We start from the raw sequence: 26,532 nt of genomic DNA, 5'->3' as shown, positions 1-26,532 counted from the left end.
TGTGTTTACCAGAAACTATTATTTCAGCAGCCTTTTGGGGGCTAATAACCATTAACAATCCTGAATTATATTGATTACTCTTCAGCTTCCTTTAATGATAGCATTTATCCTTGACCCAACATGACCAGCAAGTGGCATCATGCTTGTAAACACAATCTACCATATAAGTAACTAAAGTGTTTGGCCTTTTTAAGTTCCTTTAAAACATACCAGTTATTTTATAAGGAAGGAATAAAGTAAAAAGCGTTTTATAATTTGTAATTTTATACACTTGTTTAGGGCAGGAGAGATTGGAAATGTTTTTCTTCCACCTGTGTGTTATGCAAAAGCCGCTGTACTGGACTTAGCACAGAAAATGTCCAGATTAACTCTTGTACATTCACCTACTCAATGACACCCTAGAACCCAGAAGAGCTTATTATAAGAGTGATTTGTCTTAGTGAGCACTGAGGAGACCTACGGAGGGTAGACCTTACTGTATATATAGATTAGATGGTCTGTGTTGTTATTGTTCACATTTTTACTTTCCATACTTAGCTCAAATAAAAAGGTCACTATTTTTAAGTAATAATAACAACAACAACAATTGTATATTTAAAAAAAAAAACAATAATGAATTGTGCATTTAGCAGACGCTTTTATCCAAAGTGACTTACAGTGCATTCAGGCTAACATTTACATGTGTTCCCTGGGAATCGAACCCACAACCTTGCGCTGCTAACAAAAAAATTCTCTATCACTTGAGCCACACTTACATACCATATTTGGGTGTAACTATTTCTGTATGATTACATGTAAACATATAAATTGTTTTAAATATTATAGTCATAAAAAGTTAAAATCCTATTAAGGACATTTTCTGTGTAGTACTTTTATATTTTTGACAAATGTATAATATTGATTATTTTGGAGAAGTAAATAATTATGTAATTTCTATATAGGGGAGGCCAGGGCTAGTTGTCACAACAAAGTGTTTCATAATTGTTTTGCTCTTTAAATTTAGAATAAAAGCTTAAAATAGATAATAAAAAATAGGCATGTTCTGTTGTGACAACTTGCCCCATATAGAGTAAGTAACATTAATGCACAATAATGGACGAAAAGTTCAAAACCAAGTTTTTAAGATGTGTCTACAAAAAAATTGACTTTCAAAAATAAAGCGAACATAAGAACTGTTTAAAAGTGTGAAGATTAAGCAAAACATAAAGGCTCCTTGATTTTATTGTTATTCATCTCATACAAATATTGTTTTGACTGAACGAAAGCACCAAGTCTGTGCACTTTCTCTAAGTTGGAGTCTGTTGGCCAGACAAGAGCTGGTTTCAAAATAGGTCCAGTGTGTCAGTGCAAGCAAATCCTGCCATGAACGGCGGACCCCAGTAGAGCTGCTATTAACATGCAGATCACACTGATGGGACTTATGGGTCTCCTCACAATACACAATGCTGGAGAAATTCCTCGTCTATGACATCAGATAAGCTACCAGCCAATTTAACAAGAAAGCAATTTTCCACAAATTAGGAAATGCATTGCTATTTGGATCTCAGACTTGTTACGTTACAGGAAAAGGTCAGGATTTTATTTCCCCAGTTTGTACTTTTTGGGATTTTTATATATATATATATATGAAGCTAAAATGATGTCTTATGGCGCGGTTTCTCTCAGTTGAGGTTATGGTCGAATATAGATACATGGCGCCCTCGCCCTCTTGTGTCCAGATTGTGTCATTCTAAAACGATGCGATATTTTGCTTCCCCTGTATTTTATTGATCCGCTTTCCTTTTCTCCTGTTACAATGCCTATGAGGACATTTAGTTTAATATAGGCTATGTATTATGCCTACTTGTAAAACCCCCACACGTTCAATAGTATAAAATAGTTTTTTTTTTAATTTACATTATTAATGATAAACATTATAGACTTTTGATGAAATAAATTAGCCTTTACACACACACACACACACACACACACACACACACACACACACACACACACACACACACACACATAGCTACTATAAAATAAATAAATACATTAAAACTTCTTTATAAACCACCCAAACAGGATATAATATTACTCTGTCTACATAAACACTGAAAGAACAAATATAACACATCATAATTTTTACATTAACCATTTTAATGTACTGTAATGTCACAAACAAAATACATTATAACTAAATAATCAGTTGAGTGAAAACAAGGCAAGGACACAGACTGGTGATCAGTCTTTGCGTGCTTAAATGGACCATACGAAAAAAATATTTAGGGGTTTATTAGGACATATTTTTCTTAAAATGTATCCCTATGCCTAATATTCAGACACCGTCCACGAGTCAATGTCGACGTTAAATAAATAACGAAATATCAAAGCGCTTTACATACGTGTTAACTATGCTCGATTACAAAAGTGTAGTAGCGAACATATTTGAAGAGTTCAGATCATGTAAAAGCCTCGAAGTGCCATCTGAAATATTCTTCTAAAATGAGCATTTTTCTCAGTCTCCTATATTCAATTATTTCACATTAATGACAATGAAAATAACATTGCATGCCATTGCTAGCCATTGCAATTAAAGAGAAATTACTGAACCTACACATGAGAGCCTGAGAAAATGAGCATTTTAGAAGAACATTTCAGATGGCACTTGGGCTTTTGCATCTCAACTCTTCTATTTTGCTTCTTACCATTTGTTCTCATACCATGTAGAATTTTCTCCAACATTGCGTTCCATTCTGCAGTCTACGACAAACCAGCTGATTTTAATGTCGAATTAACCAGTGATATTGCTATTTTCCATAAGATGGCGCTAAATTCCTTTCTTATCTTAAAGTGATCAACATTAACAATCCACCAAATGTTATTTCCAAATTACCCATTGAGCCGAATAAGCGCCTTTTCGTTTTTTTTTTTTTTTTTTTTTCGTATCTGTGTTATGATTGAAATATTAGTCTACAATGTTTTGAAATCAGTTGCGCTTTTGAATAGGCCCTATTAGCCTTAGTCTATCAGCGCGCACTCCTGAGGCGAATGAAAACAATCAGTTATAATGACTATTGATATTATTCAGGTTATTTAAACTGTTGATATTGTTAACGCAGCTTATATGTGACGCAGACACGGCACCGAAGGGTCCTGGGGCTTGCAGGTTGTGGCTGTGATAGAGGGTCGGGTGAGATCCGGGCCAGTATGAGAACCCCGACGGACCAGCACCTGGAGCAACCAGACTGAGTTTGGAAATGCCTGAAAACTGGAGGGGAGCGAAGTTGCTCTGGAATTTGTAAATAGCTTGTTCGGTTGAGGAGGGCTGGCACACTTGCGCCAGGCCGTTAAAGTCAAATTTGTACGCGTAACGCTTTCCGTGCACCTTGGTCATGATGTTTTTGTCGTAGTAATAGCGCAGAGCTCGGCTCAGTTTGTCATAGTTCATGTTCGGTTTACTCTTGCGTTCCCCCCACCGTCTGGCCACCTCGTCTGGGTCTATCAGTTTAAACTCTCCATTGGTGCCCTCCCAGGCGATGCAGGTCATATTGGCGCTGTCAGACAGCAGCTCCAGAAGAAACTGCCATAGCTGGATTTGTCCACTTCCTAAAATGCAAGTAAAGTAGGCTTACATAAATGTAGGGAAAACAAACAGACAGGCCTTTTGTAATCAGTAGGCCTATTCTTTGTAAAGAGTGAGAGTAAAGGGTATTCTTTGATGGTTATATATATATGGTTCTTTGGGGATTATTATTATTATTATGTTTTATTATAGGTTCTTTGGTGTATTGGCTTCTTGGTTCAAAAAAATAAAGGTTCTTTATTGGTTTCTATGGTTCCATGAAGAACCGTTCTCTGTAGCATGAAAAGGTTCTTAAACTGGAACTAAAAATTGTTCTTTAAAGAAATATTCACTGAAACCTTCTTTTGGGAACATACAATTTTGGAACTTTTATTTTTAATAGATTCTTTACGAAATTAAAGAAAAAAATAGGCCTAATCATAAATATAAAATGAAATAAAATCATGAATAAGCAGTCAAACCCCTTTGAATTATTATAATGATAATGATAATAATACATTTTGTTTTAGACGCCTTCCATGTCACTCACGGTCACCGTACATCAAGAGCAATAAATAAAACAGCAATTTAAAAAAATGAATCATAAAAATAGAAGCCACATTTACAAAGGTTAAAACAATACAATAAGAGAAAGAAAAGAAAAAAATCCAAAGCACACAATAACATATATTTTAAATTATGCAATAATTGTTTTTATTTTATTTTATTATTATTTTTCTTTTATTTTATTTTTTTGCACAAAAGTCAGTGCATTCGCCTGTCAACAATTCATCGCAACACTCACCTTTTTGCACTCCTGTGTTGATGGGGGTCCAAGAAGAGCCTTTACTTTCCTTCAAAAGATTTTCTGTAGGGTCTGAAAGAAAGCGTTTGAAATACGTTTCAAATACGTTTCAAATGAAAATAACATTTAGCTGTGATTTATATTCTAAATGCCTTCTTAAATATTGGAGAAACATAAAACGCAAAAGATGCATTTAACATATTTCCCCGTCTGTGTATTTGTAATTCGTAATTTTAGACAAAACACGTAATGTCACTCGTCTATAACAAATCGCAGCAAAAGAGGTTAAATATTATGAGTATTGTCGTGTTGCTGCTCGAAACGTTTGCCCAGACTTCAGCGCTGAGGTCAGGAAACGCGTCCAGGAAAAAGGATATCCGATTTCCGACAAAAGAGGACATGCTTTACAGATGGAGAAATCAGAGACACCGGCAATGGTGCGCAGCATTGCACCCGCGGACCCCATAGCATCGCCCTTTTCTTTTCAGTCATTTCAGCAATATTTCTCATTTTACACACAAAAAAAGATTGTGTACCTGAGAGATACATGTTAAACATAAGGCTTCCTCCGCAGTTCTGTCGCATTGTGGTGGCGGTGGAGGACGTGAAAGGGTAGGCTTTCATTGGCGCAAAGATTTTTATTAAACTTTATCTCAAAACTGTGATCTGGAATAAATGCGAGACAGATTGAAGTTTCCAGGCAACTGTCACAAGTCCTATGTCTGAGACAATATTCAGACAGCAATTTCCTTCGGTGCATTGGTTTAATTAAAAGAGCAATTTACCTCTGTCATCCCTCCCTGTCTCCACAATAAAAAGGAGCCGATAGAAATTCGGCCTTATCAATCCACCATCAAGGTTTAATAAAGTTTCTGCGTTAAGATCAGAGTTTCTATGGAAAATTGAAGTGTTTGACATGGAAACCGGTTCAGATCCCTTTTCTTTTCCGCCTTTTTACCTCTTTGCAAACAGAAAGGCCTGTTCCATGTTGGTTGAGAATATTTACCTTTTAACCATGCCTCAGTGCATAATGGTAAACAAGAACATTTTATCCCAAACTTATGCTACTTTAATGAGCAATAGATTATATGGTAAACCCTCGGCCCTGCCTTGATCACTTCTCTTGACTGTTTAAAATCGCGTAATATTATACCTTTCTAAACTAGACAATAACAATAGTTTTTGATCATGATTATTACACATTTTTATTATACAAGTCCTTGAATTTCATGGATATTTTATGTAGGCTATATACCTTTTTTACAAAAACAAATCTTAAAAAAAGAAGAAAAATAAATAAATGTAGATAGATTTAGATTCAGTTGTACATGTTTTACACTGTGATTTTTGAGTGTTAAACTGTTAAAACAACAATAACAAAACAGATTGGGTTCCCCCTGAATTTGACAATTTTGCCACATAAAAATGCTAATGCTCTGACTGTATGCACAGGGGTGTGTAATGTATTGTTTAAAACTCACAATAAAGGTAAATATGTGGTAATAAGTGCTTAAGAAGGCTTATCGTGAAATAGGTCAGGTAGGCTAGGTACTGTAGGCTATATGTCTACTTATAGTGTTTATTTAAACTATAAATTGCACAATGATTGACTGCATCAGCTTAATCTGTCAGAGTAGCATCGTTATCGACATGAACAAACATTAATATCATCATTCTGTAATCATTTTACTCATCTTCTGTGCATCGTTCTGACGCTCTCTGTCGTGCTTTCTCTGGCGTCCCAGACTTGCTTTAGCTGCCTGAGTCATTAAATAGATCGCAGGCAACTTAAAACAAGCCCCGGATGCAAGGCGATTCTTCAGTTTGTCCACGCGACATGGGTTACTTCATGCTGGTGCGCGCTCCTAAATGCAACAATTAGACAATTAAGGGAGAATAAACTAGAAAATATATATTGCAAAGACAATTGTTTAAATCTGGTATATATCTGAAGATTTACTTGTGTTTTTAATATCAGGTTATAGGACTTGCATGATTACATACTGTAAAAGCAAATTGTTAATTTAAGGAGATATTACTACCCGAATACACAGGTTTTTTTTGTTGATTTATTTTTCCCTGCTTTTGTTTTTCGCGAATTTTATTTGCGTTTTGAATTTAAAATTCAAAAATAAAAAAATTAAAATGTTAAAATTAAATATAGGGCGGTGGCAGGGATAACACTTAGCCTAATTTAATAGTAAATTAAAATTCCACAATAAATTGATGCTCAAAATATAAAATGTACATGTTTTAATTATTGCCTTACAAATTTCCCCAGTTGGGGGTAAATTGTACCAGCAGCACCCTTTATATTAGTTCTTTTATTAATTTCAGTTTAGAGTCCGGTATTGAAGCAACGTTAAACAACGTTAATCTTAAGCAGGCAAACACTAGAAAAAGAGTTATATCTAAGCTTAAAATACATTGTGTTATTCAACAAACTGTGTTACAGGTCTCTCCTTCTCTTGTTAACGTTTTAGTCAAGTTAATTTAATTCTAATAACACGATTTTTATTTTAAAAATTTGCATGAATATAACTAATCAACTTATGTTATACATGTAGCTAAGTAGCATATTTAAGTTAATTATAATTAACGTTATTATAATTAAAACGTTTGACTGTGTAGTTTAAACAGTTTGATTTGTGATTCATAGCTTTATAACCTGATATTTCCTCAGCTAACCCACACTAACTATAGTGCCGGTCTGTTTCCTGATTTGCTCCCTCAATAAGTTGACTTACCGCGTCCTGTTATGTCAGACTGCAGCCTGTCTCAGATCCAGCTGCTTTCAGTACTCTTGTCTGTCTTATAATCATTGCACTAAGAACGAGTGGCACACTTTTAATCAGCTCGTAGGTATGTGTATTTGATAAAGGTGTGTGCACTCGAACGTTTATTAGGAGATCCTGGACTGGGTGTGGGATCGGGTGTTCAAACAGCAACTGTTTCGTCCACATATGATCCTGTGAGTGGGTGTGTGTACTGTCTGCTAGAGTCCTGAACGGTTACACTGCAAACAAATAAGAGGCGGAATCAGACCCGGATCCCAGGGTTACGAACCATTTGATTGGACGAACAAGAACCCGTACTTCCTTTAGCCCATTATTGTTAAAAAGAATCGTCCATTGCATTAGATCTAGGCTGTTTTTTTAATAGTGAAAAAATAAAATACAATAATAATAATAATCATCATCATCATCATCAAGAAAGAATGTGTGCGACCTGTTTAATTCATAAAGGTCAGGACCTCGGACAGCTCCACACAAACCCAAACGGTTCAGACTCTCTCCCCCTCATCATTCATTTATAGTATACCGACTATAAATTCATTTTAATATATCATTATATTTCATATATAAATAAATTCATTTATAGTCATTTCCCCCTTCATTTTCCATCGGCTGTATCATATGTTTTGTTTATAAAATGCATAATATATATATTTTATATATATATTATATATATATATATATATTTTTTTTATCTGAACGTGGCTCGAGAACCAAGAAAGTGACTTTCAAGACTGGCAGTATTTATATGTTTCTGTAAAACGTATGCTATCTATTTTTAGTCCATGTTTGTGTGAACATTAAATGTGGATAAGATTAGCTACTGTTTGGTAATTGTTAACAGCACTTTAAATGTTTTTATTTTCTTTTGGCTTTTTCATTTTTCTTTCTTTCTTTTTGTTTTCAATTTCCTTTTTCACCAGTGTTATGTAGAATTAATTATGATATTTTAAATTATTTAGTGACAAATTCAATCTAAGTACAGTACATTACAGTATTGCACTCTATAAATACAATGCATTGCTTTAGACAAAGATTACTGCAGTAAAAATACAGATACTACAGCGGGATATTGTTTTTGGTGATAACAGTACATGTTGTTTATTGTGGTAGTCTTACAAAAACACAGTCAGTATTTACATTTTATGCAAATATATATACTGTGTGTGTATGTATGTATGTATGTATTTATGTATGTATTGTGCATACATACATGCACAATACAAATAATTTACATAAACGTAATAATTAATTTTAAATAAATAATTGCTAAAATATATGTCATTTAATTTTAAATACATAAATATTTAGATTTGTAATTAGCAGCACTTCCTATATATCTAAGTTATATATGAAAAATTGGAGTAAAACTTTTTATATATAAAGAAAAATAATATACATTTATATAAATGTATATTTATATTTAGCTCTGTAAAATATGAGTTTTAAAGACAATTATATATATACACCCTCAGAAAAAAGGTACAAAAGTTGTCACAGGGGCAGTACCCTTTCAAAAGGTACACATTATTTACCCCTAAAGGGTGCATATGATATATGTTAATATATGTTAATGTAGTTGAAAACCTCAAAAGCAGGTCCACGATGAACAAATAATGAGGCATTATCATAAAGGTACTCATGCTCTTGTTTATTATAGATATTTATTATAGATCAAGCAAGAGTTTTTTGTTGTTCAGCTGGCATAAAACATCCTTATTGTTAAATTTAATCAGTGTAGTCCAACAATTTTAGAAAGAAAAAACAACAACCTTAATTCGTAAAATGTCTGCATGATTACAGTTACCTAGAAATGTGGGAGGCCAGCTCTAATTACATATAACTTTAAAAAAGCATCAGATCTGCTTGTTTTACATCCAGAATTACCACTTAGCAGATCCATGAATTGAGCAGATATGTATGAAAGCAAGGAATTGCCGCAAGCACTCTTTTACTATAGTTTATATAATGTCTTTATTGCCTATAGTATTGACATGTCATGACATTGTGAACACAGTGGTGCTGGGTCTTATTGCTGAATTCTGCGCATAGACTGGATCTGATTGGTGTGTGCCTGGGTGCCGTACTCGTTGTAGCATCTGTACTCTCCTTGGTGTCTGTCCCTCTCAAAGATGTACTGATATCCACGGTAACCAGGAAACTGATAGCCTACCCAGCTGCCAGAGAAAAGGGCAAATCTCATTTATTGCACCGCTCACAAATAAGACTGTACAGGGAGCTGCTGCATTAGTGTCACAAAGAAATGGACATCCACAAATGACAAAACTCTATAATATGAGTTTTAAAGACAATTTAAATATATATATATATATATATATATATATACACCATCAGAAAAAAGGTACAAAAGTTGTCACAGGGGCAGTACCCTTTCAAAAGATACACATTATTTACCCCTAAAGGGTGCATATGACTACCTTCAAGGTGCATAATAATACCTAAAGTGTACATATTTGTACCTTTTGAAAAGATACCATCTTTGTGAGTGTGTAAAATCACAAGTAATGTAATGCTTGTTACAAATACATTTTTTGATTGCATGCATTGCAGACATGCATATTTTTTACAGAAAATCTAACATATATATTACAGTTATATAAATATACTATATCAAACATATAAAAAGTAAAATATATAAAATTAATGTATAATATAAACCTAATAAATTGTGTATGCATTATTATTTGGCTTTACTAACAAACATAAAAAAAATGAATAATTAAATATAGTTATTCAATATGTAGATATTTATCATAGTTTATTAATGACAGATGATGTTAAAAAGCTGGTGAGGTGACTTACGCTCCAGAGTTGATTTTAATTGAGGGGACTTCCTTGCTGCACCAACCCATGGCTTGAAGGGAGGGATAATCCTCACACATCTCAAATTTGCGTCCCATGAAATCTTCACACTCATAGAGGGTAATCTTACTGTCACTGTGGTTCTGTCGGGGAGAGGGTGAGTGCGAGAAATTAAATCATAGAGGTGATGATTTTGATGATTTTTGTTAAACCTAATGGGTCGAAATTGCAGAGATGCTGAAAGAGGTGCTGGAGTAAGTCTTCACAGGTTTGACGTAAACTTACAGCACATTTAATAGGTCTGAAAGAGAGCATGTGCTCTGTTCTGTAACTGCTGTTGCCACTCCAGGCCTGGTAACAGGGATAGTCTCCTTTCTCCAGGATAAACTGCTGGCCCTGGAACTCAGGATACTCGTACCCCACCCAGCTGAGACAGACAGAATGTCATAGTCAACGCAAACCAGGAAACAACAGCGTTTTACATGGCAGTGATCTCTACTGATCAGGACACAAAAGCAAAGCAAACACAATGGTGTGGACTGAATGGAGCGGCTCTGTGTTCCTTTATCAGCTCATCTGTCGTCACCACGGCAGGCAGCTGCCAGCCACACAGACTATCGCCACTATCTCTCTGTTGTTGTTCCAGTTTATATAAATATAACAAAAACAGCATCGAAGCTATAGTTACAGTTGGAAATATTGTTTAAGACTATAAGATGTTTTTATCTGGGAGCACTGCTATCAAGTAAAGAAAGATAAAGATACCAAATAGTCACTGTAATTCTAATATAGACATTTTTAAATTAATAAAAAACAACAATAATGTAATTATATAATTATAATTATTATTATAGATTAACAGAATATTTAAAAGTACATATACAATTATATTTTTCCTCTTAAGCTTACCTAGGTATAAAAAATAGTAAAACATTAATATTAGGAAATATTTTTACTTTTTTATTTGCTTGATATATTTAAAATGTCATTTATTTCTGTGATGGCAAAACTGAATTTTCAGCAACCATTATTTCACGTGAGTCACGTGATCCTTCAGATATCATTACTATATTCAGATTTGTACATTATTTTCCTTTATTATCAATTTTAAAATTATTTGTGCTGTTTAATATTTTTGTTTACACTTTCAGGATACTTTGATGAACAGAAAGTTCAAAAGAATAGCATTTACTTGAAGTAGAAATAATTTGTAAAAATATAAATGTCTTTGCTGACACTTTTGATTCATTTAATGCATTAAAAAACAGAGATGTATATATATATACATATTACTTCTAATTTTACAAATATCTCACTTATTTCGATGAAAAATTAAATTCATATAATATAATATCCTTTCTACTTCACATTTTGCACATTAAAACATTCAGAGAATACACTTACGGGCCGTTCTCCACCTTAATGGAGCGAATCTTTCTGAAGTCTCTGTCCAGAATGTTCTGGCACTCAAATCTGAATTCACAGCTCTTGCCCTGGAAGTTTTCCTCCTCGAACACTGTCATCCGAAACTTCCCCCTCTGCTCCAACTGCTCCTGCGGATTCATGGCTGCTGTCGATCACCGCACTCTCTATCAGGGAAATGAGGAGAGGAGAGGGGCATAACCAAGACCACAGCATGAATTCATGCACCCTTGTCAGAAATTCCTGGGTAGATCAAGTAAAAAATTGATTCCTGGATCGATTGTTGATAGTATGTGTTTCTTTCTGACATAATCTTTTTGGTCAATATGATCACATTTGCTCTGTCTGTGTTCTTTAGCGTTCTGATGTTTCACTTTGAGGGCATACTCACGTACTGAGGTGGGACAGATCCAGTATAATCAATGTGGTGGCCAAGCCCTTGTCCGGTGTTTTATAGGACAGGGCCCCTCATTTAGTGCAGAATGCACATCAGGCCTGCACACTCAGCAGCAGCCAACAGAAAAACTGCATTAGCCTTCACTATTGTGGAGCCATGTGCAGCCTATTGTGGAGGTCTTAGACCCACTGACTCATCAAAACTTCACTATCTGCCCCCACGCCAGACCCTTGGCTGTTTACAATGGCTATGCTTTAACATGAGATTAGACTGAGCCCTGGTCCCTCTCTGGTGCCTGCTTGTGGATGCTCTCTCTGGGCAGAACTGGCTGCTGTTGGCCAATAGCAGGATTTCTCTCACACTTTAATTACAATAGAATACATTTCCCAAATAATTTGATCCACAATATCCACCTTATTTAGGCAACGCAGATCTAAACTATTTTCTTTGAATAAGACTTATGATTCATTTATAATTACAGCTGCTATAAATGAATAATTTATTCCTCTTTAGAGGAATACTTCATAAAAAAAGTGCAGTAAACAGTAAAACCTATTGCGCTGGAAACCAGTGTGTTTATGATTAAGATAATGAATTAAAATAATATACCAGTTCACAATATCAAGCAGCATAACTGTAGGCTGTTTTTGCTCTGCTAAAATAACTGTAAGTGACTGCTTTACTCAGACATTCAAGTTATATGGCTGCACTCGCACTTACATTAAAAAAGGGCCTAAGGTGAAGTAGGCATATAATTCACTTTGCTAAATACACCTCGGATAATAATATACATATATATTTTTTATCTGTAATAACAGCCGCTGTTCAGAAACATATAGGCCTACAGCAGACAGTTGTTTTATGTCTTTTTACAATAAAGGCTAAAACAACTTTAAATAATAGGTATACATCATTAAAAATAATTGAGATAAATGTTTGAAATTTAATCAGCGTAGGCAGATTTATCCTATCAAGCCCGTGTTGTTTCATTTAGAGCATGATCATGTTAATAAAAAGTAGGCCGTTTAAATTTATTTTAAACATTAGAACTAGTTCAGTGGTCAGCCTTCTTGATGACATCTGGTGGTGTAATACTTTACTGCATGACCAGTGAAGCTGGGTTTCAGTAGCCTACATTTGAACTTTTTTAGGACCTTTTTGGCCACAACATTATTTAGTATTATTCATAGAACTAAATGTATTACAATCATGTTGGAAACATAACCCTATAAAATATTCTGATAAGCTAAGGCATGAATATGCATGCATGCACATGTGATTATTCTCACCTGGTGGTGTTGTTTGCATAAGAACAGGTGCTGCAGGGATATAGGACACACAGCTGGTGTCCTGTTATCCTGATTTTACTGATATGAGAGAAACAATGTATTTATAATTCAATTGCATCCAATAACTTAATTTCATAAGAGCACAGAATTGTACTCAAAAGTCAGTAAACTTTTTATTTTATTTTATTTTAATTTTTTTGACAGGAAGGTATATTTAAATTCAGCAATGATGCATTAAATCCAAAACTGATATGAAAATATAAAAGATTCAGCAAAATGGAATGATTTCTGAAGGATCATGTGACACTGAAGGCTGGAGTAATGATGTTCAATGTACATATTCCTAATGGGAAAACACAGTGTCACTGTCAGTGATTTGACATGCAAATCAGTCCTTTGCAAATCAGAAAGTGTGACACTTCCGTCTCATTCCAAAAGTAAATTTGGCATATCTGTCTATTTGAACAAAATAAAAAGTTACGTTTATAAATAGACATTGAACAATTATGTTTAAATACTAATGGAACTGTAAAATATAATAAAAGATTATATTTTATTTTATTTTTTTATTATTATTATTGTTGTTGTGTGTTGTCAGTATCATCAAACCCTGTAGGTGTGATTATTGTTTTTCCTGATTCGTTTACTTTGCAGGTGTGATGGAAGGGGAGAAATAGTTAGTGTTGGGTGATGTTTTCTTGAGGGTGCCATAGAAACTAATCCTTCTTGGTGCAAATGTGAACAGCTTCAGACAGTTGGTGCAAGTGACATCTGCTCAGATAATGTCCTCTATGTGTTTGAGCACAAGCCGAGTGCTTCTGCAGAACACGGCCATGATGGATAGAGACAGACATTTCCATCTACTGCCAAAGGCAAAAAAAAATTTGCATTTCAACAGTAACTCTTTTAACTGCCACACAGCCAACAGGCAACGCCTCTCCAGCAGGTAGCTGTTTGCTAAACACTTCATGGAGTAATACTGCAAAATATGCTTCATTCAGACACAATATAATTGTCACAACATAAGCAGAACCGCAAATGCTTCAAATGTAAATAAATAAATAAATAATAATGATAAACTTATACAGTATTTGTTTCTGCTTAAAAACTAATTTGCCAGAATCTAATATAATATACTGATTATTACATTTATATTGTTCTTAAAACACAAATACACATTAAGATGATAATATAAAAGTTTATTTCACAAACTGTTGACCTTGAACTGTTGACCTGAGTATTACAAGTGTTACTTGTTTAAAAACCAGTCAATAAATACATAGGCCTATTCTGATTATTACATGCATATTGTTCTTAAATACAATTACATGGTTATATAAGATGATAATATAAAGGTTTATTTTACAAACGGTTGACCTTACAGTATTACAAGTGCTACTGGTTTAAAAATAAACGAATAAAAACGTTTTTAACATATTTTCCTTTTCTAAATTCCAAATAAATAAATAGGCAATGAAAATAAGACATAGGACATTTGTAGCCTGTGTCTTCATATGTCATAGCCTAAGCATTCTTTATAGTTAATCAGCATGTTATTTGCGTTGTATTATTGCTTGTTGTAGAATGGTAAAGCTTCGGTGAAAAGTGTGACAGCAGTGAGATGTCAGTCGATGTGTCCCGCTGCTCTGGTGTTTCACTGACGCGTGTCTGCATCTGCGTAACGCGAGCCGAACGAACAAAACCTTTTCATCTGCAGGCATTGTGCGCGTGGCTCAACGTGAGACAAGTACAGAAAACACACAAAACATTCATCCTGGACGGCAATTCCTTCATAACGTTTCTGATGATGACTTTTCTCTCCTTGAAGGCACAACCCCCAACAGATCATGTGAGCAATGATTTTCCCAAATGATAACTTTTTCCATCAATACAAACATCATATAGCTAATAATCAAATGAAAATATGAATAGGCCTACTATATTTAAATTATTAATTATAAGGCTACATTTAGGTAGCCTACTACAGTATTAACAAAACTTGAGTAAAAAATAAAATAAAAAAAATCTTACCGTGTCATTCAGCGAAACAGTAGCGTTTTAATAGTACCGCTAATGCACACTGACCTGAGGCCTTTGGCTTTATAGTGCAGTGTCGGTGTATTTAGTGCGCACGCGGGTAAATGCATTGATCCGCTCTCCGTCTTCCGCGCGCGGATCTCTGTCCTGGACACCTGTCACACGGCACTTTCCTCTCATCCAATATTGACACAGGGAGTCAAATGGGAGGGCCAGAGTAGATTAGTACTGTTATGTCAATCATGTCGCTCTGTGCAAACCGACCTCTCGTTTCGTCGAGATAAAAAGCGCGGAGACATCTGGAGCGCATGAGGTCAGAGCGCGAGATCATACAAAGGTGACCCTTTAACCTCCGCTCTCTCCTGCAGGTGAACGATTCAGAAATAAAATCGGAGCATTAAATGGTAGCCTATAAAATTACACTTTTGCTAATAGTTTGCTCAGCTCATGTTATTTTTTATGTTTTTTCTTTACTTATTAATATATGAGGTAGCTTAATTTTAAAATGGTGATTTCCAGAACTACAGAAGTCATGTGAATGAATAAACTTCTATAACTAAAAAAAAATGTATTTTTATGTATTATTTTTATTATTATTTTTATTATAAATTTATTTCTGCTCTTCACGGAAACTGCATTTATAGTTTTATATTCTTAGAAGTTATACATGTATTAGATAAATATTGACTTTTTATTGTTTTAAATGTGGTATACATGTGGACTCGCTGCTGTTATTGAAATTAAACCACATCACATTTATCAAAGAGAAGCAGGGGACAATGACTGACAGAAATAATTTAAGGCCATATTTTTAGTCATATGAAAGGCTTAACGTTATTGTGCAGTCGTTTTTATTTATCATTTGAACACTTTTTTGGCAGCAACAGCCATAAAATAGCTGATGTTTTTCTGCCCCCTACTGGATTTGACAAAAGATAATAACTAGTGACTTTCTAAATTTCAAAAGATTGCAATACCTTAATTACTAAAAACATGCTTAAGCCAGTAGAAAAATTAGTTTCACTTTTCATATATCATAGTTTATTTGTGAAGCTCCATTTTTGTTCAGGTACAATTTTTTTCAAAGTCTGGAGGTCGATAGATTGTCTAAGATTAAGACGGGTATTGACCCTACGTGTGATCGGTGTAGGTTGGCTCCTGCCACACTGCTGCACATGTTTTGGTTGTGCCCTAAACTATACAATTTTTGGCAGTCCATCTTTGAGGCATCCTCTGGAATATGTGGAAGAACAATACACCCATCTCCTCTGATTTCACTGTTTGGTTCTTGGCACCACCTAAGCATGATGGCCTTCTGTTCTTTGTTGGCTAGGAGGCTTATCCTGTTTAAATGAAAAGATGCTCTCCCCCCAACCTATGGCAAATGGATTAAGGAGGTCATGAGTTATGTTCACTTAGAAAAAATTAGATACACTGTAAGAGGGTCCACTAGAAAATTTTATATCATTTGGTAGCCATTTATTTCCTTTGTAGAAGGCACGGCAGCTACTAACATATATCTATGTAACCCAATTGTGTGTGCATTTTTTTTTATTATTATTTATTGATGTCTTTTGCTTTTATTTACCTAGATATTTTAATTATATGTATGAATCTGCTGACTCTTATTTGTGTATCTAGGGATGCATGGTAATTTGATGGGGGTCTAGTACTTGTGGGTGGGGGGCACTGGGGAGTTGTTTGGTTTATTTGTATTGACAAAACTAGATCTGACTGTTTCAGGTGTGAATTGTATATCTTTTATTTGTTATATTTGAAAATAAGAGACCTTGATCAAAAAAAAAAAGTCTGGAGGTCAAAGATTTTTTAGAAGATATTAAAACCTTTATTCAGCAAGAACACATGAAATTTCACATGAAAGTGAATTACAAAAATAATGTGACAAATCAGTTTTTTTTTTTAAATCTGGAAAAAAAAAAGAAAAAAAACTCAACTGCTTTCAACACTGATATGAAATGTTTCTTGAGGACTTCGAATGGTAGTGTATACCTTCATGTCTAGGCTTATAAATGTGGTTACAACCAGGCCAGATCCAGCTAGGTGTACAAGACAAAGAAACATGTTCATAATATTTAAATTGCAATAAAATATTTTTGTAATAATTATAGTGAGATTTTGACTGACATTTTACTAGTGTACAAAACATGGAGGGAATAATCAGAATTAGGTTTGTATTCAAGTGGATGGAATGACTGAGCTAGACCAGATGTGATTCAGCTCTCTTTCCTGAGGGGGTTTCATTAGCTGGCCTGTGAGAGTCTTTTCAGATATGCCTGCCAGCCTGCCGTTCTGTATTCTTCTGCAGCTCTGAGCCGATCTGAGCTGGCAAGAATGCCTCGTCCCACAATGATGATATCAGAGCCTTTAGTGCAGATCACATCTTCTGGACTAGAATACTGCTGTCCGAGTCCATCCCCTGTAGAATAAAATTAAGCACATGTATCAGATCTGTGCTTAAAAAAAAAAAAAAAAAAAAAAAGACATTTTGCTTTTAAATAGTAAAAATACAACATACTCTATAAGGCATTTTTGTGATTTTTCTTTCTCTGACAAGACTCCTTTACCGAAAAGCTAATGCCAGCCCACAGTAAAACCTACCTCCTGTCTGCATTTGCACTCCTGGAGTCATGTGAACCAGACCAGGCTTTTCACTGATCTTTGATCCACTTATGAATCCAAACACAAAATCTGTATGGTCTTCAGCCATCTTGACCTAAAAGACATTTCAATCAACTCAAATGGAGAAACAAGAAGCTGAGCTCTGGTAGCTAACAAAGAACATTACTGTCATGAAATAAACAAGTATTATCCGAGGTGAGAACAGTGTTCCTAAGTTCTTCACAGAGAGCAGAAGACGTACCACTGCTTGAGTGTATTCTCCTGCTGCTAGGGAACCCTGCGAGCTCATCTGAGCAATGAGCAAACAGCCGTGACCCAGAGGCCTGCCAACTGCACCGAGACCCTGCAGCACACCAGGACCTGGCAACGCATGGGCATTAATGATGTGCGCCCACGAAGAGATCTGATAGAGACCGCCTTGAAACAAAGAACATGTGTAAATCATTTATATTAAGAAAGCTTGTGCAGAAATTTAAATAACATCAAGAAACTAATAAAATTAAACTAAAATAAACCTTTCGTCATCATTTACTCACACTTATGTCATTCCAGAACTGTATGACTGTATTTGTCCTGTGGGACACCAAAGGAGGAATCTGAACATATGGCTTCAGAGACTTAAAAATATATTTGTCTACTTTTATGGTGTTTTTATTATTATTTTGTCCATTTTGGACACTATAAAATGAAGATTTTGCTTCACGGAAAGTCATACAGGTTTTGAATGACATGAGGGTGAGTAAATTATGACAATTTTTCAAACTAACTTTATAGCTTTACCTAATATATGAGGTAGCTTAATTTTAAAATGGTGATTTCTAGGATTACAGAAGTCATGTAAATTAATAAACTTCTATAACTAAAAAAAATATAGCCTGAATGCACTAAGTTGCTTTGGATAAAAGCGTCTGCTAAATGCAAAAATGTTAATAATGAATGTACATTTTTCTAGTTATGCCTAGCTCCAAAACATTATTTTGCATAGAAATCAAGAGTAAAAATATATATTTTAAAATCCTTATACAATGAAGGCAGCTAAAAAAGTCATGGCGCCTTTTAAAAGGGTTTGGAGCAATAATGGACTATGTGTAACATCAAATTTAATTAGAAAAAACAAAACATTATATAAAATTACTTTGCTCTATGGGTGTCTGGTGCAGACTGTAAGTGAGAGCAACATTTTTAGACTAGTAAGAAGCTCCATGACCCTGTGAAACAAACCTTCATACTGATGCTTGACTGTGTTTCCAATGTCTGCAAACTTGCGATCCTCAAAAATCAGGAAGTTGTGCTTTATAGCCAACTCTTTCAGACCGCTGGGGACATCTGCAGTGAAGTCCTGCAGGATGTCCACATGAGTCTTTAACACGCAAATCAGTGGCCCCAAAGTATCCGCAATCTCCAGCAGCTCCTCAGAACGAGTCACATCTGCAGACACGCACAGATTGGTCTTCTTGTCCTCCATGATCTTCAGCAGGCGGGCGGCGAGAGGGTGAGTGTCTGGGAATGCAGCCCGAGCCCCATAGCTGAGCTCCTTACAGCACTTTTTAGGAGCCGGGGAGCCATTCTGCTTTGTTGATATGTAGGTGTTATTTTCTTGAATGAACCTCTCAGCGTTCTGAGAAGTGGCTGTGTCTATTCGACCAGCTTTAAGTAACACATCCAGAAGTCTGGAGACAGAAATGACTGAATGTAGAGTGATGCCACGGTCAGCTAGCCGGGCACTGCCTCCCTGCTCTCTGTCCATTAACACGACAGCATCTGTGATCTTCAGACCTTCCTTCTCAAGCACCTCAGCAGTTTCTAGAACACTGCTGCCACTGGTCACGACATCCTCTACTATTAGACATCTGTCACCGGGGCGGATGGCTCCCTCGATGAGACGTTTCGTTCCTGGGAGATATCAAAATACAAATCAATACAGGTCAGTGGTATTTTAGTATCATTAAAATACTATTATAGCATTTATTAGTATATTAATTTATTTTTAGATTTTCCAGTCAGTACAGTTTTTAGTGATTATTTTAAGTTTTAGATATAAGTACATTCAAGTTAAACAAAATGAACATTTTATTTGAAATTTAATTAAAGTTTTAGTAATTTTGTCTCTCTCGCTCTCTCTCATTTTAATGCCATTTTAGCAGATTTTTGTCATTTATTTCAGTTTAGTTATTTTAGGACGTCAAGCTTAACTAAAGATACGTTGCTTTGCAACTATCTTAAATAAAATACGTTTAGGTTTTTAAAATATATTTCAGTTAATGTTAACTTTGTTTAACCCTCATACCCTGTTCACATAACAGCCCTTAATTGTTTGTTCGTGGACAAATGTGGGCACAGAGGTCTCAGGTGTCATCCAATTTTTAATTTATTATAAATGTTATATCAATGTCTTCGATAAAATTTATTCTATCCATTTATGGTATTTTTTTTTATTTTGGGGGTATTTTTGAATTTATTTACCTCTAAAAGTACCACAATTTCTATGTAAATAATGCTTATTTTATGTTATATTTATTATTTCTTTACCTACATTAAAAATATCATTCCACTAAGTTCTGAGAGTTAAATCCTAAAGATGAAGTGTTTTTGCTGGCATCTAGTGCCTTTTATTGGTATTAAATCAAGAATAAAAAACAATAATATCAATAGCCACTAGATGGCTATAGTACTACTCATACTCAATGGCTGCATAGACTACAGGATCAGCCCTTCATTTGTGTGTATGTTAGATATACATTGTATTGGATTTATTGATTTTATTTTACAAAAAAACAACAAGAATGCTCTGAATTACAGGTTTTCCCATTCATTCCTATGGGTGCCCATTTTTGTCCACGAACAAACAATTAAGGAGTTTTTTTTTTTCACCCACTTAACATTGTAGAATCGAGTCATTTTTGTGTGTGTGTGTTCAGGTGGTAAACTTAGGAAAAGTAGCCAAGTCTTGTACCGCTCAGATCAAGGGAAGTATTTTTTAAAAATAAATCAAAATTATTTTGCCCACATTTGTCCCCAACATGGTTTTAGGGTTAAGTGACTATGCGGTTTCATCGCATGACATTCCATCTTGTCAATGAGAAAAAGTGTCCAAATCTATTTTGAATATCAAATCTAACACTATATAAACAGCCTAACTAAAACCTAACACGATTTTTTTGTGAACTGTTTTACAGTTCTACCCTATTTTTGCACAAATATTGCTTGGGTTGAAATGTCGCTACTCAGCACAGTCTTTAAATGTGTCTTAAGTGTCCAAATACTTAACTGGGAATGGAGGGGTCGATAATACAATGAATCGATTACTGATAGTTAAATGGTCAGTTAAATTTGCATTATTTTACCATAGTCCTTTGCCTCCTTTCGTCGAATAAGCATGGGATATTGTTTGGTAGAGCAGATGATGGTGGCCAGAGGAAGAGCTGTGTAAGGGACTCCACACACATTATCAAACTCAACTCCTGCATCCTCAGCACGCTTATGAAGAAGATCTGCCACCTGATCACACACACAAATAACATCTAATATTAATATATGATCAACACTTCTTGGTTTTATAAAACGTTTTTATAGGAAAACCTTTAGGATATGTTACATACTTTTGGCATAACAGTACTGAATCATTACTCAAAGCGAACACGTGTTTACCTGGTTCATTAACGCTGGATGGGAAACTATTACTCTAAGATCAAAATATATAGGCGAAGTGAGTCCACTTTTTAACTTGAAAGTCCCAAACTTGACTGCGTGGATGTCGTGCAGATTCATGATTAAACTATCCAGAGTAACGTTAGTGTCCTCCATTTCGATTTGACCAGTAATGTTTCACTAAACTAACTCGGGAAAAGTAGTGATGGCTGCTTTATGAAGCTTCGATACTTTTATGAATCTATTGTTTCGAATCAGTTGATCGGAGCGCGAATCAAATTCACGTCATGACTGTTTCGAAACCTTTCAAAATATATAAACCATAGACTGTATAAAAACAGATGTAAACCCGTGAATTATGAGCGTTCATTTAGATAGATGCATTTAATGTAGTATGCTTTCAATAAAACATTTGGACTGAGCTTTAAAAGCTGTTTTTATGCATATTTAAGCCTGAGTTTTTGTTGCATTAACACAGTTTTGACCAGCAGGGGTCGCCAGCGTGTTGTGTTTCAAGTGCTTCGAAACAGTGAATCGTTTTGCGAAGCAATTGGTTCAATTGATTCGAAACTTTAAAAAGCTTCGTTTCTCCCACCACTAGGGTAAAGTGCAAAGAACGTTAGCGATTCCTTCCTGATGAATCACTTGACAAAATAAAAGCGCCATCACCCTGTGACTGTGTGGACTTGCTAATGCTTACTGCATAGCTAGCATTTTATATACCCTGAATACAAACAAAAGAATAATAGGCCCATGTGACAAAATTTCACAATGTGAAAAAATTCCAGCCGGACTGGAAATTTTGTTCACAATTATATTGATCTCTTATATTTCACCTCAAGCTCTTCAACATGACATTATTGTCGAGTGGAAGAGCGTGTGTATGGTTAAAATGACATAACAAATATGGGACTGTACTTTTTTTAAGACAAAAATCACTTTCACACAGTAATAACTGAAAAAAGAGATGATCAGATGGCCAGCTTCTAGGCTTTTATTTTGAAAACATATTTCCTGTAACACAAATAAAACGTTTAAATAAAAGAAAACAAACGATTTGTCTGTTTTAAAAAGTGTTTTGAAATTGTGTTAGGCACTTCAAGATCTGCCTCTGTTTTCTCAGTAAACTGTGTTCATTTTGTGAAGTTTGTTCTGCTTTAATCACGTGATTCCTGTTACGTTATAAAGTTTCTTATCAATCAAGGCTTGTTCCTATGAAGGTCTGTCTTCTGTGGAATAATCAGAGCGATATACTGTCTGACCAAAGGTTATGTATTAGGAATACTGTCAGCAGAAAGAAGCGCTGATCATTTGCTGAGCTTGACATCTTGTGATCCACGTCTACATTTCTGAGACAGGATCATGAAGAGAAGACTTCTGCTGGTCTCTAACTCCACTCTTCATGGGGGAGGTTATCTACAGCAGTGGTTCCCAAACTTTTCCATTCTACGACCCACCTAGACAAGTGTAATCTATTTCACGACCCACCAAAATATATATATATAAAAAAAAATAAGAAAACGATTGACATTACTTTAAGCCTAATCTTAAAAGTTTGATGACAGAAATTAAGTATTTAATAAAAATAAAAAATTTTCACTACTAATATTTCAGTTTTAATTTTTGTTTACAGACGTTAAAATATGTAGTGTCCATAAAAACGTGAAGCAGGCTCACTCTAGTGAACTGTAATCTGCGCTGCTGTGTTTTGTTGCAGAAAATACATTCATGATCTTCCGTTTGTGTCGGCGAGAACGGAGCACAATCCAACACTTATTTAGAAAAGCATGAGAAGCAAAGCAGAGCTATCTAACACAGTTTTGAGATTAAAATAATTGTGAAATTGGTAAAAAATTATAATAAACAGATGTGTCTCATTTTAAATAATAATAAAAAAAATATATTTATTTTTGTGATGGTTAAATAAATGTTCAGCAATATCTTCAAAAGACTTCTGAACTTTGGCAAATTTTTTTCTAAACAGAGATGATACATCAAGGAAATATTGCAAACTTTTGTACATTTTGTTACGTGGAAATGTTTAAATCTTGTAGTGTTACAATTAATCCTGCATTTGTGCCCTGCTTATGGAATTACATTTGTTTCAATAATAATGAACGAAACTTTATAAAACTGAACGTAACTTTTTCAGAAACTATCAAAAATATGCCATTACAAAAGAAGAAAAACACTATGAAAATGAAAAAAAATTAACTCAGTCGCACAAATTTAACAGGCTCTTCAAATATGCTTCATTCTTTGTTAATGTTTTTCAAAGATTCGTTTTCGCTAATCGTGGATTCTGAATTCATTGCTACAGATTTCGCTTACGTTTCGCAGTTTTTCGTTTGGTGTTTTGACACAAACATCTCATGGGGGTGGTGTTAACAGTGATCTACTCTGATTGGATAGTGAGCTTTTGATGGACAGGTGCTCTCTGACCGGGAAGTACAGACGCCACCCAGTGGCCTCTCTCGTCCTTCACTGTCGTCGCTCCTCTTTTGTATACTTCCTATCTCCTCCGGGGTTCTCGAGACCGGTGAGTGTTGCAGGTGTCGCTCATTTCCCAATCACTCCACGGCTCTCGGCCCCGCCCCACTCGTCACATTCGTGCAGCCCTAGACTGAACTGTGTGAGTGTGTGTGTGTGTTTTTATTGAAACGCAAATTTAGCTGCAGCCAAGTGACTTTGTGTGACCCACCTTGTTCCATTCTGTGACCCACAAGTGGGTCGCGACCCACAGTTTGAAAACCCCTGATCTACAGCACTGTCAGCAGCAGATCCAAGACTTTTTTGGAAAGTAAGTTGCCAGCAGCTTAACTAGAATGTAGGCATTTCACCTTTGGTAAAACTGTTCTAAGAACAGTTTTGCAATTACAGAAATAAAACCCTTTATTATATTAATATTCTGATACAAAATAAAGGGTTATATTCGGAATATATTCTGATACATTTTATACCTGTATGTAACCGTGTCGCTGGATTAAGTCCATTCACTGAACATAAATAAGCGTTGTGACAAGTGCATATAAGCGTATTAAAGACACAGTTTTGTGTTTTTGTAATAATCAAATTAATCTGACCTGCATTGACCCCGGTTATAAGTGTGCATAACTTAATGTTTTCCGTTCAACAGGAATGTAAAGAGGATCCTGTTTGTCCCATATGCACTGCATGATCAAGATGCCTATACCAAGACTGCCAGAGACAAGTTCAAGACACTGGGTTTGTGTCTTGTTGATTTTACCACATGCATGTTAAGCACACAGTCACTGCCACATTGGCCTTCATCTTTTCTCTTCTCTTTTTCCAGGCTATGAGGTGGACAGTGTCCATGAGACACCAGACCCTGTGGATGCTGTTAGAAAAGCTGAAGGAATATTCATTGGTATGAAGGATTTTTAATACATATGCTGCTATAGTAAAATAAACATTTTCGTACTATGATCAGCATAAGAATATATTTAATATAATAAATTATATTTAATCTCAGACTTTGTGCTATTGTGTTTGTGTTCACTAGGCGGCGGTAATACATTCCGCCTGCTGAAATCTCTCTATGACAACAAGCTGGTGACTGAGATTAGAAAGAGAGTTCTAGAGGTGAGTGAGTGTCTCTATTAATCAAAATCTAAACTACAGTGTAATTGCCTGTAACAGGTGTAGTTGTTTTCTTATAGGATGGGATACCTTACATGGGATCGAGTGCAGGTACCAATGTCTCCACCATCAGCATCAACACCACTAATGACATGCCCATAGTCTATCCACCCACGTTTGCTGCCATTGGTTTAGTGCCCTTCAACATTAACCCTCACTTCCTGGATGCTGATCCCAACAGCAAGCATATGGGGGTACATTCAAATGATCATGCACAACGCTACGACCCATCAATGAAAAGAACAAAAACTATTGAATATAATAAACCAGAATTTTAAGGTAGATTCTTCAGGCTTCATGAATGCAGATTTTATTTTGCATTTTACAGGAAACACGTGAACAGAGAATTATCCAATACCACGAGGAGCCCGAAACACCATGCGTGCTGGTATGTTAACATGCACAATACTGTTGGGGCCAGTGAGACAATTTAATGCTCAACATAGCTGCATTTATTTGAACTGTATTACAGTAAAAACAGTAATATTGTTTTCTCTTTGAATGGATTTTCAAATCTAATTTCCAGCAGTAGTTGAGCTCTACCATTACTGTATATGCTGTTCATGGCAGGGTCTTCGGGAAGGCTCAATGCTCTTAGTGGAGGGAAACAAAGCCACCTTATTAGGGAGCACCAAAGCACGACTGTTCCAGAGGTAATGCAGAGACTCTTGCTCATGCACATGGAAAATATAACAGAAAAAATGATCCCAAACAGAGACAGTGAGACTGTGGATTTCTTTCTCAGGGGGAAGCATACTACGGAGTATGAACCGGGCAGTGATCTCAGCTTCTTACTGACAGATGCCCAGTGAGCTGCTGCCGCATTATGTGCAATGCAAACATTTTTACAATAAATTATAAAATCCACAATTAAGTTTGCCATTTTGTTTCGAGTACACAAAAACAAAAACTATGGAAGCACTGTAGAATTTAAATATGATTAATTTTGTATTTAAAGCCTGCAGTTGGTTATTCATCAACCAGATATCTGTTAACAGCTAAACATATCCTGTGAGGTCAAGTTCATCGCTGTAGATTAGAAAATGGTGTTATGATAGCAGGACCTTTGGACAGCAATAATAAGTACTAAATGCAAGTCCAGCTATATTCATAAATAGGATCAACTACCAAAAGAAAAAGAAAGAAAGAAATGCAACTACATCAGTATTTGTGTTTATTGAATTACAGAAGCATTAACATATTGCTAAACAAAATTGTGGGGGAAAAAAAGAAAAGGAAAGTCAAAAATAAAGTCAAGAGTCCGTGATCATCTTTAAACATGGTAGATTCTCATAAATACATATTTTTGTTGCTATAATTATGTTCTATTGGTTTTTTTTATTTAATTTTTTACAAACTTTACATGAGAATATATTCTGGATCATTTTATTTGTGGAAAATGCATCATTTTGATTGAACTATAAATGTGTAGAATTTTTCATTTAGACAACATATTTATGGCAACCCAATAT

The 26,532-nt window shown here is 35.2% G+C and overlaps 4 protein-coding genes across 5 annotated transcripts; 1 reads left to right on the top strand and 3 right to left on the bottom strand.

Annotated features, from left to right (window-relative positions):
* Window positions 1-2,229: 2,229 nt before the first annotated feature.
* On the bottom strand, window positions 2,230-4,988 carry fev (FEV transcription factor, ETS family member). The gene is made up of 3 exons (XM_059499816.1): window positions 4,886-4,988; window positions 4,350-4,421; window positions 2,230-3,588 (listed from the first exon to the last, which is right to left on the bottom strand). Exons 1-3 carry the CDS (start codon window positions 4,971-4,973, stop codon window positions 3,041-3,043), a joined length of 708 nt encoding a protein of 235 aa, XP_059355799.1. The 5' UTR covers window positions 4,974-4,988; the 3' UTR covers window positions 2,230-3,040.
* Window positions 4,989-9,093: 4,105 nt separating this feature from the next.
* On the bottom strand, window positions 9,094-11,931 carry cryba2b (crystallin, beta A2b). Of its 2 annotated transcripts, none has more exons than XM_059499817.1 (5): window positions 11,781-11,931; window positions 11,372-11,556; window positions 10,253-10,394; window positions 9,968-10,110; window positions 9,094-9,321 (listed from the first exon to the last, which is right to left on the bottom strand). In XM_059499817.1, exons 2-5 carry the CDS (start codon window positions 11,530-11,532, stop codon window positions 9,174-9,176), a joined length of 594 nt encoding a protein of 197 aa, XP_059355800.1. In that variant the 5' UTR covers window positions 11,533-11,556; window positions 11,781-11,931; the 3' UTR covers window positions 9,094-9,173. The 2 variants fall into 2 exon arrangements, with proteins under 2 accessions (XP_059355800.1, XP_059355801.1); XM_059499818.1 differs by having other exon boundaries at window positions 11,785-11,931.
* A 5,322-nt stretch (window positions 11,932-17,253) lies between these two features.
* umps (uridine monophosphate synthetase) lies at window positions 17,254-21,627 on the bottom strand. Its single transcript, XM_059499814.1, has 6 exons — window positions 21,401-21,627; window positions 21,097-21,250; window positions 18,974-19,645; window positions 17,994-18,169; window positions 17,732-17,846; window positions 17,254-17,549 (listed from the first exon to the last, which is right to left on the bottom strand). Exons 1-6 carry the CDS (start codon window positions 21,554-21,556, stop codon window positions 17,374-17,376), a joined length of 1,449 nt encoding a protein of 482 aa, XP_059355797.1. The 5' UTR covers window positions 21,557-21,627; the 3' UTR covers window positions 17,254-17,373.
* On the top strand, window positions 19,603-25,930 carry si:dkey-69o16.5 (Alpha-aspartyl dipeptidase-like). The gene is made up of 10 exons (XM_059499815.1): window positions 19,603-19,676; window positions 22,759-22,824; window positions 24,144-24,200; window positions 24,537-24,625; window positions 24,714-24,788; window positions 24,924-25,003; window positions 25,081-25,254; window positions 25,389-25,448; window positions 25,631-25,713; window positions 25,806-25,930. Exons 1-10 carry the CDS (start codon window positions 19,618-19,620, stop codon window positions 25,870-25,872), a joined length of 810 nt encoding a protein of 269 aa, XP_059355798.1. The 5' UTR covers window positions 19,603-19,617; the 3' UTR covers window positions 25,873-25,930.
* The last annotated feature ends 602 nt before the right edge of the window (window positions 25,931-26,532 follow it).

Source organism: Carassius carassius, chromosome 19 (genome assembly GCF_963082965.1).
Source record: "Carassius carassius chromosome 19, fCarCar2.1, whole genome shotgun sequence".
Lineage (NCBI taxonomy): Eukaryota > Metazoa > Chordata > Actinopteri > Cypriniformes > Cyprinidae > Carassius > Carassius carassius.
Note: the sequence above shows the minus strand (reverse complement) of the source record. Positions and strands in the feature narration are given on the sequence as shown.

Excerpts from the sequence above, each read along its gene's own strand:
- fev (XM_059499816.1), bottom strand. The coding sequence starts at position 4,973 with ATGAAAGCCTACCCTTTCACGTCCTCCACCGCCACCACAATGCGACAG. Across the intron at positions 4,422-4,885 it reads GTTTAACATGTATCTCTCAG|ACCCTACAGAAAATCTTTTG; the intron begins GTACACAATCTT and ends GCTTTCTTTCAG. Across the intron at positions 3,589-4,349 it reads CAACACAGGAGTGCAAAAAG|GAAGTGGACAAATCCAGCTA; the intron begins GTGAGTGTTGCG and ends CTTGCATTTTAG.
- cryba2b (XM_059499817.1), bottom strand. The coding sequence starts at position 11,532 with ATGAATCCGCAGGAGCAGTTGGAGCAGAGGGGGAAGTTTCGGATGACA. Across the intron at positions 10,395-11,371 it reads ATTAAGGTGGAGAACGGCCC|CTGGGTGGGGTACGAGTATC; the intron begins GTAAGTGTATTC and ends TGTCTGTCTCAG. Across the intron at positions 10,111-10,252 it reads TCAGACCTATTAAATGTGCT|AACCACAGTGACAGTAAGAT; the intron begins GTAAGTTTACGT and ends TCTCCCCGACAG.
- si:dkey-69o16.5 (XM_059499815.1), top strand. The coding sequence starts at position 19,618 with ATGGCTCCCTCGATGAGACGTTTCGTTCCTGGGAGATATCAAAATACA. Across the intron at positions 24,789-24,923 it reads AGCTGAAGGAATATTCATTG|GCGGCGGTAATACATTCCGC; the intron begins GTATGAAGGATT and ends TGTGTTCACTAG. Across the intron at positions 25,449-25,630 it reads CCGAAACACCATGCGTGCTG|GGTCTTCGGGAAGGCTCAAT; the intron begins GTATGTTAACAT and ends TGTTCATGGCAG.
- umps (XM_059499814.1), bottom strand. The coding sequence starts at position 21,556 with ATGGAGGACACTAACGTTACTCTGGATAGTTTAATCATGAATCTGCAC. Across the intron at positions 21,251-21,400 it reads ATCCAGCGTTAATGAACCAG|GTGGCAGATCTTCTTCATAA; the intron begins GTAAACACGTGT and ends GTGTGTGATCAG. Across the intron at positions 17,847-17,993 it reads GAGAATACACTCAAGCAGTG|GTCAAGATGGCTGAAGACCA; the intron begins GTACGTCTTCTG and ends AATGTCTTTTAG.